Here is a 17681-nt window from a genome sequence, read left to right on the forward strand (position 1 = left end):
GTATTTTCATTCATTTTTCAAAGGGTCTCAACTGCGAATCACCCCTCCTCCATTAATAATAATAATAAAAAAGGTTTCTACATGGTTTTCAGTCAGATCTCAGATGGAGTAAGGATCAAGGGAAAGGGGAAGCTCAATGGTCAATGGCAGTTTTACAGTCTTTCTTTTAGGGCAGTAGAGACCGAGGAATTACTAAAAATGAAACAATATATGTTGGTTTGTTATTCCACGTCAGCAAACTGGAGGTGACCTAACTACTCGAAATACATCATCCTCCCGAGTTCCTACAAACAACAAACTTGTTTCGTTTTTGGTCCCAAAAAAAAAAACAAAAACAAAAACAAAAACCAACAAACAAATCTCAAACGACACCGTATCAGAGTGCGCATGCTATTTACAGGGCATGAAACGTGCACAGGGTCCGTACAATGTGAAACCAGAAAACTAACAGAAAAATAACGGTTGGGTTGCATGGGGGGGGGGAAAGGCAAGGCTCCGAAACTGCCGCGAAAACTAGAGGAAGAAAATAGAGATTGACCCAGTCTTTTAATGTCGCTCCTCTTCTTTATACCAGGGCATCTCTCTCTCCCCTGGGGTTTTACACAGACTCCCAAGGGCCTCTAGCTTCTCTCACTCGCCGCGTTCTCGCGCGGCCGCCGCTAGATCTCTTTACATCTACCTCTCTCTCTCTTTGTCTCTCCCAAGCAACACAAACCAAACAAATCCCTCAAACCCCAAGAACAACAAAACAAACAAATTAAACCAAGAAAAAAGAAAAAAGAAAAAATTGATACACAAAGGAAAAAGAAGAATAATGGTGACACTAGGCATGAAAATACCATGGACCATCCAAATGTCCTCTTTTCATGCAATGCTGGTGGTGTTTTTGGTGCTTTCATGTTTTAGGGTTGAGATTTGTTATGGACAAGCAGGCGGCGGGGACGGTGATGGTGATGGTGAGGTGGCGGCTCCTCCTCCCGAGCAAGAAGACTGTGACGGCATCTTCTTGTCGTACCAGTTTACGTCAAGGGAGAAGGAGCTGCCTCACTTGAAAAACGTATCTGCGCAGGCTTGGGCATTCAAGTCGGAGGCCACCATCTTGAACGCCGGGTCGACGGAGCTCAAGGCGTGGAAGATGTACATAGGGTTCCAGCATCGGGAGATTTTGGTGCAGACGGACGGGGCTCTGCTGGTGGACGGCGGTGATCTGCCCGCGCAGCTTGGGACCAAAGGGGCCACCTTTGCGGGGAACCCCATGACGGATTTGAAGACCATGATAGATACCGCAGGAGATTACACCCAGATTCAGAGTAAGATCAAGTTCAAGGGGACGCAGTTTGGGCTCGGCACTAAGGCTACTCCCATGCCCAAGTCCCTCAGCCTCGTCAACGACGGCTTCAAGTGCCCTAATGCTCGTATCCGCGGTAATTATTTTCCTCCTATCCTTTGCTCTCTCTACATTGTTATTTTCATGTTTTTTTTTTGGACGAGATTTTTGTATATTGATCTTGTTTTATATATATGCACTAATTACAGATGATTTTTCGACAAATTTATTTGTAGATGATGATGATCTATAACCAATAGATCATTAATGATCCATTAATTTATTTGTATACTAACAAGAAACAAGATGTTTTATGAGGATTCGATTCAAGATTGAATATCAACATTACTTTGGAAGCTTTTGATACAAACGATATTATGGGAGAGAGGAATTGACGTGCATGAGTAACTGTTCTTAACAAATTTGGCATCGTATAATGTTATGTTATGTGTTTCAAGATAGTTAATTATATAGAATATTTGCAAAATGAATATTAAAAATGGCCGGACAGATTATTGTTGGTTTGAAAGTGAAGTTTTTAAATAATCTCTTGGATCATATATAAGAACCTTGAAATCAATTGTCTGGCTTATCTATGCTATAACTTGAAATTATAAGGCATGCATTTGAATCATATTTTTCTGTTTTGATTTGCAGGGAAAACTACAATGTTCGTGTGCTGCAAAAAGGACCCAAAATTCAAGGCAAAGAAAATCGAAAAAACCAAATTCATGCCCAAGCAGAACGGTGATCTCTCCATCACATACGACGTGCTCCAAACCTTCGCAAACAACTACCTCGCCCAAGTGACCATCGACAACAACCACCCGCTTGGCCGCCTCGACCACTGGAACATCACTTGGGAGTGGATGAAGGGAGAGTTCATCAACAACATGAGAGGAGCCTACACTCACAAGAAGGACTCAACCGAGTGTCTCTACGGCATGGCCGGCAAATTTTATAAGGACTTGGACTTCTCTCAGGTCATGAACTGCGAAAAGAGGCCCGTCATCACTGACCTTCCTGCCGATCGAAAGGACGACCCTAAGGTCGGAAAACTGCCCCGCTGCTGCAGAAACGGAACCATCTTGCCCGGCCTCATGGACAAGAGCCAGTCCCAGTCTATCTTCCAACTGCAAGTCTTCAAGCTCCCGCCTGATGACAACAGAACCGCCCTCACTCCACCTCAGAAATGGAAAATCAACGGTGCCCTCAACCCTTCTTACAAATGTGGTCCTCCAATCAGAATCGACCCCACCCAATTCCCCGACCCCAGCGGGCTCCAGGCCACGTCAGCCTCCGTCGCTAGCTGGCAGGTGGTGTGCAACATTACCAAGCCGGCGGTCCCCAGATGCTGCGTCTCGTTCTCAGCCTATTACAGTGACTCTGTGGTGCCATGCAGCACGTGCGCCTGCGGATGCAAAACCACCGAGACAGACAAATGCAGCACCAGAGAGCCTGCCATGCTTCTTCCAGCTGAAGCTCTGCTTGTGCCTTTCGCTAACAGAACAGAGAAGGCAAAAGCTTGGGCCAAAATCAAACATTATGACGTGCCCAAGAAGCTGCCGTGCCCTGACAACTGTGGGGTGAGCTTGAATTGGCACATCGACTCGGATTACAGCAATGGATGGACTGCAAGGCTCACTCTCTTCAACTGGGGAAACGACCCTTTCCAAGATTGGTACACTGCCGTGAAAATGAACAAGGCCTACGAAGACTATGAAAACGTCTACTCGTTCAACGGAACCAGGATGGAGAAGGAAGTTAACAGCACCATTATGTTCACAGGGCTCAAGGGCTTGAATTACTTGATCGGGATTAAGAACGGAACTGACCCGAAGAAGAATCCGATGGTTCCCGGGAAGCAGCAGTCGGTGGTCTCGTTCAAGAAGAAGCACTTTCACAATATTGATATCAAGGCCGGTGAAGGGTTCCCAACAAGAGTGTTGTTCAATGGAGAAGAGTGTGCAATTCCAAAACGGTTCCCCAGGAACAACGCACAGCATCTCAACTCTAATGCCCTTATGGTCTTATGTATAGCCATCCTGACTTTCTTGTTCATGACAGATCGCTTCCACTGATGATGATCAGCAACGCTAAATTCTATCTGCAGGTAAATTAAGTAATGAATTCCTTTCTATATATGGGAGAGTGAGTACTACTCTACTACGTCGCAGTTGTTTATTGGATATGAATAAACGAGGTTCGAAGTGAATTCATATATAAATAAATGAAATGCTGTCGCATCAGTTCAGCTGAAATTCGTTACGGCCAAACAATTTTCGAGCGTTTTTCATCTTAAAATTTCCTTTTCTAGGTGATAAGTTTTCGAGTTTGTAGCACCTAGTAGTGAGTAGCTAGCTAGGCAATTGATAAGTCATAATATTTCTGAGAATTCGTTTTATGTGTTTTGTCATCAGCTGCAAGAAGATGGATGTCTATGCACTGAGGCTGATAAAGAAATATGTATGAGTGATGCTACCTTGATTTCGAGACCTCCCGATACTCCAACTCGAAAATGAGGAGATTGTAACATGTCAAAAACAAAATGACAAACAGACGATATCATAATTTGTATAAGATTTTAACTGCAAAATAGTTATTATATACAAATGAGGATCGATCCGCGTGGCCTTTTTGCTTCCTAGCTAACATTTTTTAAAAAAAATTTGTGTTTTCGTAGGATGTCTAATATGTTTGTTTGTAGTATATAAGTTCCAAATAACATGTTGGAACAGTAACTAGAAAAATGAAGATAAAAGATTATATATGGCTCAAAGCTATAGGCCAAATAATAGGTTCTGATCAAACCGATTGGCGAATATCAATGAATACTAAATATTATGTATTGCCCCCATGATACCCGTGTGTGTGAGTTCCCCCCATTCCCTTCCAAGCTCCATATTTTTTATTTTATTTTATTTTATTTTTAATGACATCGAAAACCCATCTCTGCCCAACTAAGGAATGAAAGATATATATCAAAGCTAGTAGTCAGAAGGATGAGAGTGATTATTTATTCCTTCTTGAATTTCCCATTATTAAGTCACCGTCTTGATCATAATCCCAATTTTGTTCCATTATGAAATAGATTAACAATGAAAATCTTAATAATAGCCTCTCCTAAGGGGGATATGAAGTTGGATATGATATACTCAGTGGCCATGCCTATTATGTACCTAATATTTGTCTAATGGGTAAATTTGTCAGAAAGCATGAGATTTTAGGAAAATTTCTTGTATGTTTATTCTTCTTGATAAGGAGGAATTTATAGGTGTACAAAGCAGTGTTCAATAAGGTCTTGAGAATTCTGATATTTCATCTCAAATTCACTTGTTAGATACTTTTGTAGTGTTTGGTGGAGAGCACGATTGACATTTTGAAGCAGCATGACAATCAATAGGCTAAAATTATGGCCAAGAATCAATAACTCTGGAATCCACTAGAAAGAATGAGAGAAATGTTTAAGTTGAGAGAAATGTTTAAGTTTTAAGTCTGAAAATAGAAATACATAACCCTAACTCACACATTATAGCAAAGCAATGTGTTTTACTCATGATACAATTCGTGATGTATTTTACTCATGATATAATTCTTTTTAAAATATCGGGTCATGGGCCCAATTCCGAGCTTTGGGGCCAAACCTGCAGCTTTCTAGGTTTGTCTTTGCTCAGGGAATATCATGTGATGTGATGTTTTAGTTGAAGATGTTTTGTATTATGGTTTTTTGATGAAAAAAATATCGCTCTTTTTCAATAAAATAAAATAAAATTGGCAACTCATGGCCAGTCAATTTTACTGTATATGCATTAATTGCACATTTTACTCGGAGGGAGAAGGTAACACTGCAAGTGGTTTTCAAAAAAGAAAAATGTAAATGTCCTAATTGATTGATTAGGGTTGGAGCACTGCAAGCATAAACTTTTTTCCCCTCATAATATCATTAAATACGACGTAAAATTATACAAAATATAGGCCTCGTTTATGGTTAAACAAATACAGACCTATAAAGAATGCTTTCAATATACAAATAATTGGGACTAATTTCAAAAACAACAATTGCTCGTGGGAATATTTTGCAGATTGGACCAACTGTGCAGCTCTGTCAACTCTGCCAAGATTATGTGAATTATAATCTCTTTGCTACATGAGGTATAAGAATGTACGGAACATCGTCGTATTACTTCTCGGGTGGCCAAAAAATTGTGCGCAAAACTGAAGCTATGGCTTCTTGGCCTGCAGTAACAAATCCATGAATGATGAGTTTTAAGTGATTACTATAAGAATACCTGAAGTGAGCCCATGCACAGAGACACACATGACAATTTGATAGCAACATCATTATATACACCACTGCTATGAAAGAAAAAAGAAATTGCAGTACCTTTTTAAGATATTTTTTGTGAAGTTTCATTGCTCCAGTGCAAGCTTTTTTGGCATCTAAATTTCCAGTCATGTCATTCAATATCTGAGAGAGAGAGAGAGAGAGAGAGAGAGAGAGAGAGAGAGAGATGACTTAGTAAACAGACGGTTAAATTCGTAAGAAAGTTAAGTTCCAACACAACCAACTGGTAAGTTGATAAGAAGTATTTATTTATTAAAAGGGTCAAAGATGCTTCACCAATGCCAACCGACTCTAGATAATTATTTGGTCTTTCCGCCTAGGGCTTTAGAAATGGCCAAAAGACACTTTTAGTCTCTGTAGTTTGCTGGGGCTTCCAATTTCATCATTTAAAACGTTTAATCATACACCTGTAGACATTAGGTTACAAACAAGCCAAAATCCTAAAAAATGATAGCCTTTCATGTTTTTTTTTTTTTTTTTTTTTTTCCTTTTTAAAAAGGGATTTGACAATGCAGTTGACTTTTTAAAAAAACAATGGCTATAATTTGTAGGATTTTGGCTTAATTGCAACCTAATTTCAACTACAGTGTGTATGATTGCACGCTTCTAAACTACAGGGGCATATGGAAACACCAAAAAAAAAAATAGAATAGGTCCTTGAGAAGCGGGTGAAAGTATCACCGGGCTGTCCCCAAATGAACGTGTTTTCTGCTCAATTGATGTAATGTCATCCTCAATGCAAGCATAAAATTGAATGCTTCAAAAGAATTGCAAATTAAACTCATAATGCAAACCTTAACAACATCATCCAGACCCCGAGCTTCTGTAAGTAGCTTTGAGCTCTTATCTTTCAAGACACTGGCAACTAGGAAAACAGATATTGGGAGCGGTGCTTCTGAATTGTTTGCTCCACTTTTCATATTTTCCCTCTCATACTTCCCACACTGACGTATTGACTTTGCTTTTCCCTTAGATCCTTCGGCCTTTTCACTATCGGTATCAGACTCTTCGTACACACTGAACAAGTCAGGGTCGTATTCAAGAGCCCACATCATCTGTCAAACAGGAAAAGAGATGCACAATTGTTATCATAAACATAAACATACCATGCACACACATCCATGCACCAAAGGAAAACGATATATTTGGCCGAAAACAAAAAGGAACATATATGTTTGTGTGATAAAATGATCTCTTTTTGTTTTTCCCCCTTTAATGATGTCATAAATACGAAGTCTTTGCTCTCTCGTCCAACATGGACGACTTATATCCTGAGTTAAGGAAACTTGGTTTGGGTAGAGGCTTGGTCTTTAATATGAATGCATGCTATAGTTCCTAAATCCATTCTCTGAAAGAACTTGTCAAATTAAGTACAAATTTTCCAACTTTTACTCGGAAAAGATTTGGTCTAATACAAAAGATCTGCAAAAGTATTGAAAACAAATTGCAGCTGTGGGGGAATCTTTGAGTACTAAAGAAATATGAAAGTTATATATGTGGTTTCACAGAAATACTTTCAGGGATTTCCTAAAAGTATTTACACTTGCAATAATTTGTTATAGCAACTGAAAATATCCAAAAGGGACAATAGAAATTATCAAAAAGTTACAATAGAAACTTATTCTTACCTCCCAAAGGTATAAAGAATCACAAAAGGAGAATTCTCGACGGAACAAAACCATAAGCATCCGGAAAGCAAATAAATAGTCGCCTCCACCTAGTGTCTCTGCACTCCAAAATGAACATTTTGTGTTACTATCTTTTAATCTTTTAGCATTACATTGAGGGATGTATAAGAGAGATATGACACACGCACAAGCCAAATCAGCTCTCCAACTCATGAGCAAGCAAACACAAAAATACAATTGTAAGTCAATACCTAAGTGCTGATGAAGTTTTGGATCAATGACTTGAGTAATTGAAGCTAGATTATTTAGTTGTGCCTCCACCCCAACAGAACTATCAGTACATCTGAAATTTCCTCGCTTTAAATTTCAAATAAGAAAACAAGATATGAGAAACTAGAATCCAAATGAAAAATCAAAACCATCACAAATAATTTGGTAGCTTTAAAGAAACAACATGTAACTTCAAAGGAAAAGAAAATCTTGCAGCTACTTTTTAAAGGACAGCAGTGTATCAACTAAAAATTCTCAAGAATCTCATTAATGTATGAATTGAAAAATATCTCCTAGTGCTTAGAAATACATGGTAGGAGCAAGAAAAGATAAGGTGAGTGTACACACAAACACCTTACTGAGTAAACAGCAGGCCATATGTTAGAATTGACTGAAAGCATGTTAAATAATCACCGGATGCTATGGCACTGATTTCATGCAACACCAAAATAAATATAGGAAGTTGAAGATTTAGTTCATAATTTTACCAGTCTGCGCATCAAGCGTTCAAAGCACCAAAATGCATCTGCTTCATCTTCAAGAAGGATAATCATGGGGGAGCAAAGATCACTCATTCCTGCTCACCATGGCCATAAATTTCAGAGATTAGAACCAGCATTTTGTTGCAAAATCAATATAAAATTGTTGTGTTACCTCTCAAATTGTAGGGAGGCGTACCAAAAATTACTGTAACCAACATTATTCACCTTTTTTTTCTTCCTTGTATCGTTATAATGAAAGCTTCAGTTGAAAAATGATCATGCAATATGTTACTCACCTTGACAATAGCCCACATCTGTATCCATCCAGGCATAAACAGCTAGAATATCCCAAAGTTTTGATAAGTGTTCTTGCTTCTCATAAAACACCAGTGTCCTGTCAGTGCGAACCACATCAAGACCTGGCACATAAAAAGGTTCAAACAGAAAAGTTATTCGCCAAATCACCAAACAAAACTTGAAGAAAAAAATACAATAAATCATGTTCAGTACCTGTCGCATGTAGGTAAGGCAAAGAGTTGTAACAATGTCATAAGTACTTGACAGACTAATTTAATCAAAGTAAAAGAAGACATGGTGAAAACAGAGAATCGACCAAAAAGAAAACTCTGAATTGTGGAACTGAAATTTGTTTATTTTAAAAATTAAAAAAAAATCCTTAAAAATTCATAAGAATTTATCACAAACCTATTTGATGTAGAGTAAGCATCCACTGGATTACTTTCTTGTCCGTCACCGGTTCTATACCATTAGCACGGTTACCATCAGCTCCCTTGTCTGGATTCATTTGTGAAAGCACTAAGGGATCCTGAATGGGCTGACCGTCTTCACTGATTACAGGGGCAGTGATAAACCTACCACTTCCAACAACAGGAAACATTTGACGGCAATCTTCCTTCCACCTAGCATATTCCACTCTGAAAAGGGAAAAGCATGATGCTTAAGCAATCATTACACAATAATGGGACAGGTGAAGCATAAGATGTAGGAAATTATATACATAACCTGCAGATTTGGAATGTACACATCCCACACAAAATAAGGAAGTGGATCCCTATCTTATGAAGAGGAAAGCATTAAGTCTTTTGCTAGCATGTTTCCACATTATATTGTTTTGTTGTCAGCTAATTTTATTCACTTCAGTATCATAGCCTTAAAGCTCAACTCATGATATTGATCATTCATTTCCCAAAAGATCATCTTATAATTACAAGTGTGCATCCTACTAGGAAAATTTATTAGACTAAAAGAAGGTAAATAAATAAATAAATTTCCAGTAGCCCAAGTAAGGCAGGAAACAAGAAATACCTTCGACGTTGCCGCATCTGCTCTCTTTCATCAAATGTGCTCTTAGGATCAAAACAACCAAGTAGAAATTCCCAAACTTCTCCTCTAATTAATGGATGGATCCCCTGATTGGAAAATTTAATACATTAAGGCATTAAGCAAATGATTAAATTGTTATATTCATGAAGAAAATTATTTCAAATAAAAAGAAACAACTGCCAGACTTAAGAAGATAAGTCAGAAAGGAAGCATCTAGTTATTACGTGCACAAATGTTTGAAAGAAAATTAAGCAATATTTAATCTGACTTTTTACAACAGTAATGGCTAATGAAATAATTTAGCCTGGTTTCTACATATCCCCAACCACATACACAGGCTACGGGTTAAACGTGCCAGTAGGAGCAATAGTAGGCTTTCATTTCTTTACCATACAATAAAAAGAAAAAAGTGAGTTCAGCTCTTAATCAGTGCACATAATACATACCTAACTTGTATGGGCAAGTATTGATCAGAATTCTCAAGACCTTATAATATCTGATTAAACTAGCTTATCAATAGCAACACAAAAATGCAAAACTGAATTGTGCCAATATACTGAATAGATCTAAGCATACTAAGTTGCAACCATGGAATCATAAAGATTCACTCACCCCACGATAGATTCGACTTAAAGTTTTGCCTAAATCCAGATGGCCTTCTGGAGAAAATGCAGCCTGCCATTTCCTTACACTTAAAGTTTTGCCTGCCTGCATAGGCAAATAAAAACAAGGAGTTGAAATTGGAGGAAACACATCATGGCATTGAGAAAACGAATACCTTATGGAGTAATGGGAAAATTGCAGACATTTCCCTTTATAGCATACATAATGCATCTTTAAACTATTAGAATGTCACCCTTTTTTTTGTTTTTTGTTTTGTTTTGGGTCAATAAGTATGTATAGAAATACCCATGTTGATATACTCTGCATGTTTAAACTATTAAACTGTATTCAAAAGCTTCTTGTTGTTTACAAGCGTTAAAACAAGCAAATAATATTCCTATTGGGGTTAACAGATTCCCCTAACCTCTGGGAATCATTATCCGGGTCAAGTGTTCCAATTCATGGTACTTTGGTGATCCAGTTAGCAAAGTTGGCTTTACCAACGTACCATGATATATGGGGAAGGAGAAAGAGATAAAATGTCTAAACCTGAGAATACTTACAAACATAAGAATTGCACAAACTAGTTTCTATAGAATTTTCCCATTGCACATCACTTTGTGATCCATATTAACACCAAGTCGTGCTCTTAACTAAAATCTCGCACCACCCATTATCAAATCTGATGCATTTGGCAATATCTTGGTTTTCGAATGGGTAACAGATCCAAATTAAAATAATGGGTATCTAAAGAATCAACCTTTATATGAATTCCAGCAATACAAAAGAGAACAGAAAAAAAAAAGAAAAAAAAAAGAACCTTGATTTTGAAGCGGGTTTTGGGTACATCAGTACACTCAGGACGGATTTCATAGAACGAATCAGCAGGAGTTCCAGCGTCCCTCCACATTCCAATGCACCAAAAACACTTTCACAAAACACAGAGACAGAAGGAAAATGTAACCGAAAACACAATCTTTTCCTTCCTTTCCAAAACCAATAAAAAGGCCCTCAACGCAGCACTCAGAGCCGGAACCCCTTTCAAAAGATCAACCAAAACCCAGAAAATATAAACTTCCTCAGGCTCTTCAGAGCAAGATTCTAAAGGGACCCAGATGAGGCGGCTGGCCTTCTGAACAAGCTAGCTCCAGATACAAGAAGCTCAAAACCAATCCCCCACAGCAAAAAGTACAAACAATGCTCTGCCTCTCTTTTTTTTTTTTGGGTTATGTTTTTGTGTTTCTTTTTTCCTTTTTTTTTCTTTCTCCGTCTCTATAAAATTAGCTGGTGTGGGGGTGTGGTTGTTTATGATGATGATGGTGTTACTCTGTCAAAGTCGTGATGAGACGGCAGCCACCGCACCACACCTGAAAACCCCACACGAACGTATTAACTTTACTTTTCTTTTTAACCTTCCCCTGCTTTCTTAATTTGTTTTCACTCACTGCACTGTCTAAATTTTTTATTTCATCTATTTATTACACCCATAATTACCGTACATTTTCATCCTAAAATAAAGGAAAAAGAATTGGGTCTCAATTTTCTGTTGATTTTTAAGGTTCATTGTCTGTTTTTTTCTTTTTCTTTTCAACTGTATTTGGTAAATTTACTAGTTTGTAGAAATACGTTATTGGGTTGTAGCTTTTCTTGGTTGGTCTGGTTTTGCAGAAATTGACTTGGTGGTTGAGAGATTTCTTAGGCCATCACTTTCGCGGGAACAACAGAATTGGGGACTGAGTCAAGTCAAACCATTGGGTGGACCGTGGGTTGAGAGTATGGCTTGGATGCTTCTGGAGTAGGTCAACATGCTCACTTATTTCCATCCCACCTTGTCATCATCTCCAATGGTTGGTTGTGTCAACACATTTCTTTACACATAAATGTTAATTATGTAAAAGTAAAATTTATTTTTAGCGTCTCAGTTAATCTGTCTTTTTCTCTACTCTCTATTTTCTCTCTTGATCTCTCCTATGTGGTATAGTAACTTGTAGGTTGCTGAAGAATGTAAAGTCCAATACTAATAGTATTGAAATTTTTTGTGATAAAAATTCATGCCTACTAGTTTTTGCAGATGATTAAGTTAAGAAAAATTAGCAGGTGATTAAGTTAAGGAAAATATTGATAATGATAATATTTAGATCACTGTTCGTCTCTCTGAAACTTAATATCTATGAATAGTTTTGATGAAAGAGTCTTGTAACACATAAATGTTAATTATGTAAAATTAAATTTAGTTCAACATATGTTCTGTTAATGGTGTATGCATGTATTAATTTATCACGATCCTTACGTTTTATGTCATTTTTAGCGAGTGCTGCTATTTTCACCTACTTATCCTAATTTTCCACCCACCTTATTTTCAAAATTTTATAGACAAATTTATCCATTTGTAAAATGACTTCTAAGGACTATCTAATTTTTAGACACATGTTCAAAAGGGTTGTGGTTTTGGATTGGCAGGGGGTTGAAGGCTAGCATGCTTTCAATGAAAGCAAGGGCATGTTGTAGGGACTTGGGACTAAAGGGTGTCTTTCGGGATTTATTTAGAATTGTGATTGAAGAAGAATAAGAAGTGGTTGCTAGGTTTGTTTGGATTTTGGTTGAATTAATAATGAAAGGGTATTTTAGGAATAAAGATAGGTGGAAAAATAGGGTTATTTTTTTTTCAAATTTACATGGTGAGTGAAAAGATAAGGTGAGTGAAAAAATAGAATAAGAAAGTGAAAATAACAGCACTCTTTTCAACGTATAAGTTAATTTGTCTTTCTTTATCACTCTTTTATATTTTACTCTTTATCTGTGTCTCCTTTTTTGCTCTCTCTGTGGACCTCTCCCTCATCGAACCGCATATATGGATAGGATCCACCATCTACTACAGTGCAAAGGAGAGACTTAAAGCCCATGGAGTCCTACTTGTAGTGCCACTAGCGATCATCATCATTTGTCCTGCAGCCCGCGGGCCGAAGTGTGCCTCCACATTGGGTAAGAGATAAATCTCTCTCTTCTATTTGGATGGAGGTCACTATTTGGAACTATTTGAGAGAGCCAAAAACATCTAAGGTAGGGAAGTGTGGCTCACATCATTTGTAAGTGAACGGAATCTTCTCTTTTTGTTTTGGATGAGTGTCACACTGTTTGTTGCTTGTGGGTTTGTTTGCTGCAACATGTGTGAGAGAAAAAGATCATTCTCTTTTGTTTTAGATGCTTCAAATTTGGTATTGTTCTCTCTTTTGTTCTTTGACTTTGTGAGCAAGAATTTGAACTTTGTTCTTGACTCATGTACGTGAGAGTGATTGGGTGTGTGGGATTTGGGTTTGTGAGAGTTATAAACACTATTTTTGTAATCTTCTTTTGTATTAGTAACATTTTATCACCGTCTTCGAATTGTAGACATGCACATATTCGAACTAGTATATTCTTTGTGTATTGTTATGTATTTGTCATATTTAACCTTCACTATTTGACGCTTCTGCACAAATTCTCCATGAATTTTCATTTGTTTGACAACATCAACCCCAATATATAAAATCAACATATTCAAAAGTAACACTTGCCACAATATTGACTTGATTAGTTCGATGAGTTCATCATCAATTGCAACACCACGATTGATAAAATTTTCAAGAACTTTTATCAATGAATGTACATTTTCTTCTTTGGCATCGTCATGAATAAATTGAAAGCTGCAATCTTCAATATTATTGTGCAATTACAGTTTGTAGGACTTGTTCCTCCCCTCATCTCTATGGTAGATTGTGAGGAGAAGAAAAATACTTCTTATTTCAAGAAAAGTTGAATTCCTGAAGTAAGAGCAGATAAGGTAATCAAAAAGAAAAAAAATATATATATATATATATATATTCTGCAAGATACGTACTCGTACGAGAGAGCTTAAGGCATATACATGAGCAAAAAATACTTATAATATCCAAGTACATAATTTATTAAATCGCACACAATTCACAGATAAACATATGTAATTGCACAGCAGCACAGGGTTGGGTAAAGGCAACATTGTACGTGTGAAAAAACCAATGTCTAAATTTTGTTAAATGCGACATCAACCCCATCAACTGGTCCTGGATGTGAAAGATAAATCAGTTCTGCATCTGGATTGAGCAATACCCACCTGAATTCATTTAAAACAAAACTCAGCAGTGCCTACACAAATGATGAGTTGGGTTTGCTCACTTGTATCCTGTAGACAAATGATGTAACAAGATTGCAAGTTGAATCCTAACAAGCATGTTCCCAGCACATATTCTTAGCCCACCACCAAAAACTTGGTACGTTCCAGGTTTAGCTGCTCCTGCTTCCTAATTAATTAGGGGAGTGAAAGTTAGTTAATAATCAACAATAATTATTTATTAATTAGTAGAATTAACTACCTACTAATTACTTGTATTTTTATATGTAGGCTCACATTCCATCTATGTGGGTTAAAGCACATGGGATCATCAAAGTTATCTGGATTTGTGTGCAGATATCGAACCCAAAGAATCACATGCCAACCCTTGGGGATTTTATAACCTGCATCATGCATGAGTTTACCAGCACTTAATTACCATGCATCTAATTATTTTATTATCTTTAATTGCAGCAACAAATGCATGTAAAAAATAGTGTACGTACCTTTATACTCAGCTTCCTTGGTAGCCAATCGGAAGATAATCTGTGCAATGTTGGCCATTCTTATTGTTTCTTCCTTCACCAGTACGTATTGTATTTAAAAAGTTTGTTTTTGAGATTAATATTTCTAGGTGAGATGAAAAAATTAGGGCTAATGATAAATTGATGAAATTGAAACCTCGGAGCCCATATTGAAAATGATCTCAAACTTTCAGTTAGCTCAAAAAATTAAAGTTAATGTATATATATAATATATAATATCTTGTTTTTGTATTTCATTTTAGAAACATCTTCACTTGTAATAAAATCTCCTGTTTTGTCTGACTTATAGCCAACTTCTCCTCCTGTAAGTTAATCATTGAAGACGAATACGATTAACTACTTTAATATATTTTTCTTTTGTACATTATTAATGAAGTAATTAGAATATGGGATATTATTGGTCATACGTACCCGAAGCTTTTCTAGAACGGTTAGGGAATTAAGCAAGATAATATATAGCCCACATTGATGTAAGGGAAGTAGATGCATATCCACCAACAACAAGGCTCACAATGTTATCTATCATCTCTTGGTCACTTCGTTTATCTCCTTCATCCATCATCATCTTAGTTTATGCAAAAAGTTGTTAGTATTGGATATGTATTGATATTAAGATTCAGAACCTCTGAATTTAGCATCGATGCGTTTACACGTATAAATGAACGTTAATAATTAGATTAATCTAATGCATTTTAATCAGTCCACATCAGCATCTCTTTACACCTTGTATGTGTACCTTATATATTTTTTTAAATACCTTTAAAATAAAATATTAAAAATATCATAACAATGACAAAAATAAAATGTCTCAGCAAGCATCAACTCTTCGACCCAGCCCCTTATCCCCGCGGGGCAGCTCCCCAGCCATCCATGGCTGCCACACTTAACCCCCTCCCACTTCTCTCTCTCTCTCTCTCTCTCTCTCCATCCATGGTTAATTATATTAACAAATCTGCAAATAAATGAAATAATTAGCACAATTACTAAAATTAAACCAAGTCGACCTATGTGAGTGTGTGAGAGGAAAAGAGAGTGAGGGTCGGCAATTGGCTGGCAGTGTGGGGGCTGGGTTAGGGAGAGAGGTGGTTGCTTCTTGATTTGAATTTTTATTTTTTTATTTCAATGTTATCAAATACATATAATAAAGTGTGGCAGTTGTGAGGTTTAGTATAATACAATTATTTTGACGTGGAATCATTAAAACTCATTAGATTGATCTAATGGTTAATATTTTATTAAATGCGTGTAAATGCACCGATGCTATATTAGATTTTTAAAAAGAAATAGTATAGCTGAGCGGCTTTACTCTTTTTACTAATGTTTTTTAAAAATAGTATAGCCGCACGGCTTTACCTTTTTAACACGTCACTCTTGGGCGCTCAGCGGGTCCCATATTATAAATAGTATGGCCGACCGACTATACTAGATTTTTAAAATTTTTTTTTAAACGTATAGCCGGGCGGCTATACGCATTTTGACACGTGGCGCCTAATCGTTTTCCGATTCTTTTATATATATATATAATATAGCCGGTAGATTATTTTTAATTTTGTTTAAGAAATAGTATAGCCGTGCGGCTATACTCTGCTAATGTGGCAAATTTCGCCTGCATAGACCTGTGCCAACGCATGTTCGTTGGGAGATATTTTTTTTAAAATTTTAAAAACATAAAATTAGTTTCTTTACTCTTTTTTTTCCAACATCTTGAATCTAATATATGTAATTAAGTAATATCTTAGCCTTTTTGAATTACTTTCATTATAAGTACTTGAAGTTCAATGAACATCGAAAAAATAAATTACGTATTATACACTTACGTACGTATTTTTCACTAATAAATCCATGTTATACAAATGTCTTAAAGACTCGGCAAAAGTACAATACTCGTATTATATAAGTGCGTAGGTAGTTTTCATGTTTAACACACGTGTTTTTTACAAAAAATTCAATAAGCGTCACAAAATTCATGTATTATACATATAATTCTCACATATTATTGAATAAAAATAATTTATATTAAAAAATGTAAATAATTTATATTAAAAAATATATTATAGTGGCCGAACTTTTAAATTGTAATGTACCAAAATTTTGCTGAACAAAATGCGTACATATTTTATTTGTATTTTTTCTCGTTTCGTATTTTATTAACTATGAATCAATGTGAGAATCTAAGATTATTTATTGTTAAATTATATATATATACACACACACACAAATAGTAGAGCCGGGCGGCTATACAAGATTTTTATATTGTTTTTCAAAAAATAGTACAGCCGCCCGGCTATACTCGTTTTAGTAATTTTTCCCTTCCTTTTCTCTTAAATCACAGTTGTATATGCTTTGACAATTTTACCTTCTTAGTTTCATCATATGCTTTGATTCTACCCTTCGGAGCCCATGACTGAAGTACAGCGCCACCATGCGGGGTTGAACGAAGAGAGCAAATCGCCTGAGGGCGTCTGGCTGATTAATTGCATTTGTAACGTAACGTCTAAGCCTTGCATAAGGCTTTCCATGAACTGCCACCAACGAACTACGACCCAGAAGATCAACGGTGGGCCAATCTAGGATGAAAGTATCCAGTGATTGAAATACAAATTTGTTCACCGCTGGGAAGCATGTTATGATGCAGGGTGATCCAAAGAGGTGGCTTCTATACATCCCTGCTCCATCACCGTACCTGATCAATTGCCAATGCTGCTCAATGCATAAATTTTAATAGGGGTGGCCGTGCTTAGCATTGATAAATTCATCTGGACGGCGAAGAATTTTAAAGTAGTATAGGAAGGTAAGCATTTCACCTAAAAATGGAAACCCATGTGACCAGGCTGAAGTTTGCCGCCAGTGGTGGTAGCTAAGTGTTGTAGTTTGAGAGGAAGCACATACCAAAGTTCATTCCATCACCCCAAGAACAGCCCCAGTAGTGGCAAACCTCCCAAAACCAAAGCCAGCCACATTCCCATAGAAAATTCCATGCTTAGCTAATAAGATACCAAATAATTAAGCAC

General features: G+C 36.8%; 2 protein-coding genes and 1 pseudogene across 4 annotated transcripts; 1 reads left to right on the top strand and 2 right to left on the bottom strand.

Moving 5' to 3' along the window:
• The first annotated feature begins 466 nt into the window (after positions 1-466).
• LOC117623861 (COBRA-like protein 10) lies at positions 467-3974 on the top strand. 2 transcript variants are annotated; one of them, XM_034354868.1, is made up of 3 exons: positions 467-1424; positions 1985-3440; positions 3748-3974. In XM_034354868.1, the coding sequence occupies exons 1-2, from the start codon at positions 815-817 to the stop codon at positions 3406-3408; spliced, it is 2034 nt and encodes a 677-aa protein (XP_034210759.1). In that variant the 5' UTR covers positions 467-814; the 3' UTR covers positions 3409-3440; positions 3748-3974. The 2 variants fall into 2 exon arrangements, with proteins under 2 accessions (XP_034210759.1, XP_034210757.1); XM_034354866.1 differs by lacking the exon at positions 3748-3974 and having other exon boundaries at positions 1985-3729.
• A 1262-nt stretch (positions 3975-5236) lies between these two features.
• Positions 5237-11558, bottom strand: LOC117625846 (TBC1 domain family member 15-like). Of its 2 annotated transcripts, XM_034357425.1 has the most exons (11): positions 10820-11556; positions 10009-10104; positions 9379-9482; positions 8758-8987; positions 8349-8471; positions 8059-8147; positions 7552-7657; positions 7301-7398; positions 6467-6727; positions 5712-5795; positions 5237-5563 (listed from the first exon to the last, which is right to left on the bottom strand). In XM_034357425.1, the coding sequence occupies exons 1-11, from the start codon at positions 10907-10909 to the stop codon at positions 5549-5551; spliced, it is 1296 nt and encodes a 431-aa protein (XP_034213316.1). In that variant the 5' UTR covers positions 10910-11556; the 3' UTR covers positions 5237-5548. The 2 variants fall into 2 exon arrangements, with proteins under 2 accessions (XP_034213316.1, XP_034213317.1); XM_034357426.1 differs by lacking the exon at positions 10009-10104 and having other exon boundaries at positions 10820-11558.
• A 2479-nt stretch (positions 11559-14037) lies between these two features.
• LOC117625405 lies at positions 14038-17648 on the bottom strand (annotated as a pseudogene).
• Positions 17649-17681: the final 33 nt, after the last annotated feature.

The sequence above is a fragment of the Prunus dulcis genome, chromosome 4 (genome assembly GCF_902201215.1).
Source record: "Prunus dulcis chromosome 4, ALMONDv2, whole genome shotgun sequence".
NCBI classification, from domain to species: Eukaryota; Viridiplantae; Streptophyta; class Magnoliopsida; order Rosales; family Rosaceae; genus Prunus; species Prunus dulcis.

Coding starts and splice junctions, on each gene's coding strand:
- LOC117623861 (XM_034354868.1), top strand. CDS start 815: ATGGTGACACTAGGCATGAAAATACCATGGACCATCCAAATGTCCTCT. Junction 1,425..1,984: donor CCCTAATGCTCGTATCCGCG/GTAATTATTTTC, acceptor TTTGATTTGCAG/GGAAAACTACAATGTTCGTG.
- LOC117625846 (XM_034357425.1), bottom strand. CDS start 10,909: ATGTGGAGGGACGCTGGAACTCCTGCTGATTCGTTCTATGAAATCCGT. Junction 8,148..8,348: donor AGATGTGGGCTATTGTCAAG/GTGAGTAACATA, acceptor CATGGTGAGCAG/GAATGAGTGATCTTTGCTCC. Junction 6,728..7,300: donor ATTCTTTATACCTTTGGGAG/GTAAGAATAAGT, acceptor CCTGTTTGACAG/ATGATGTGGGCTCTTGAATA.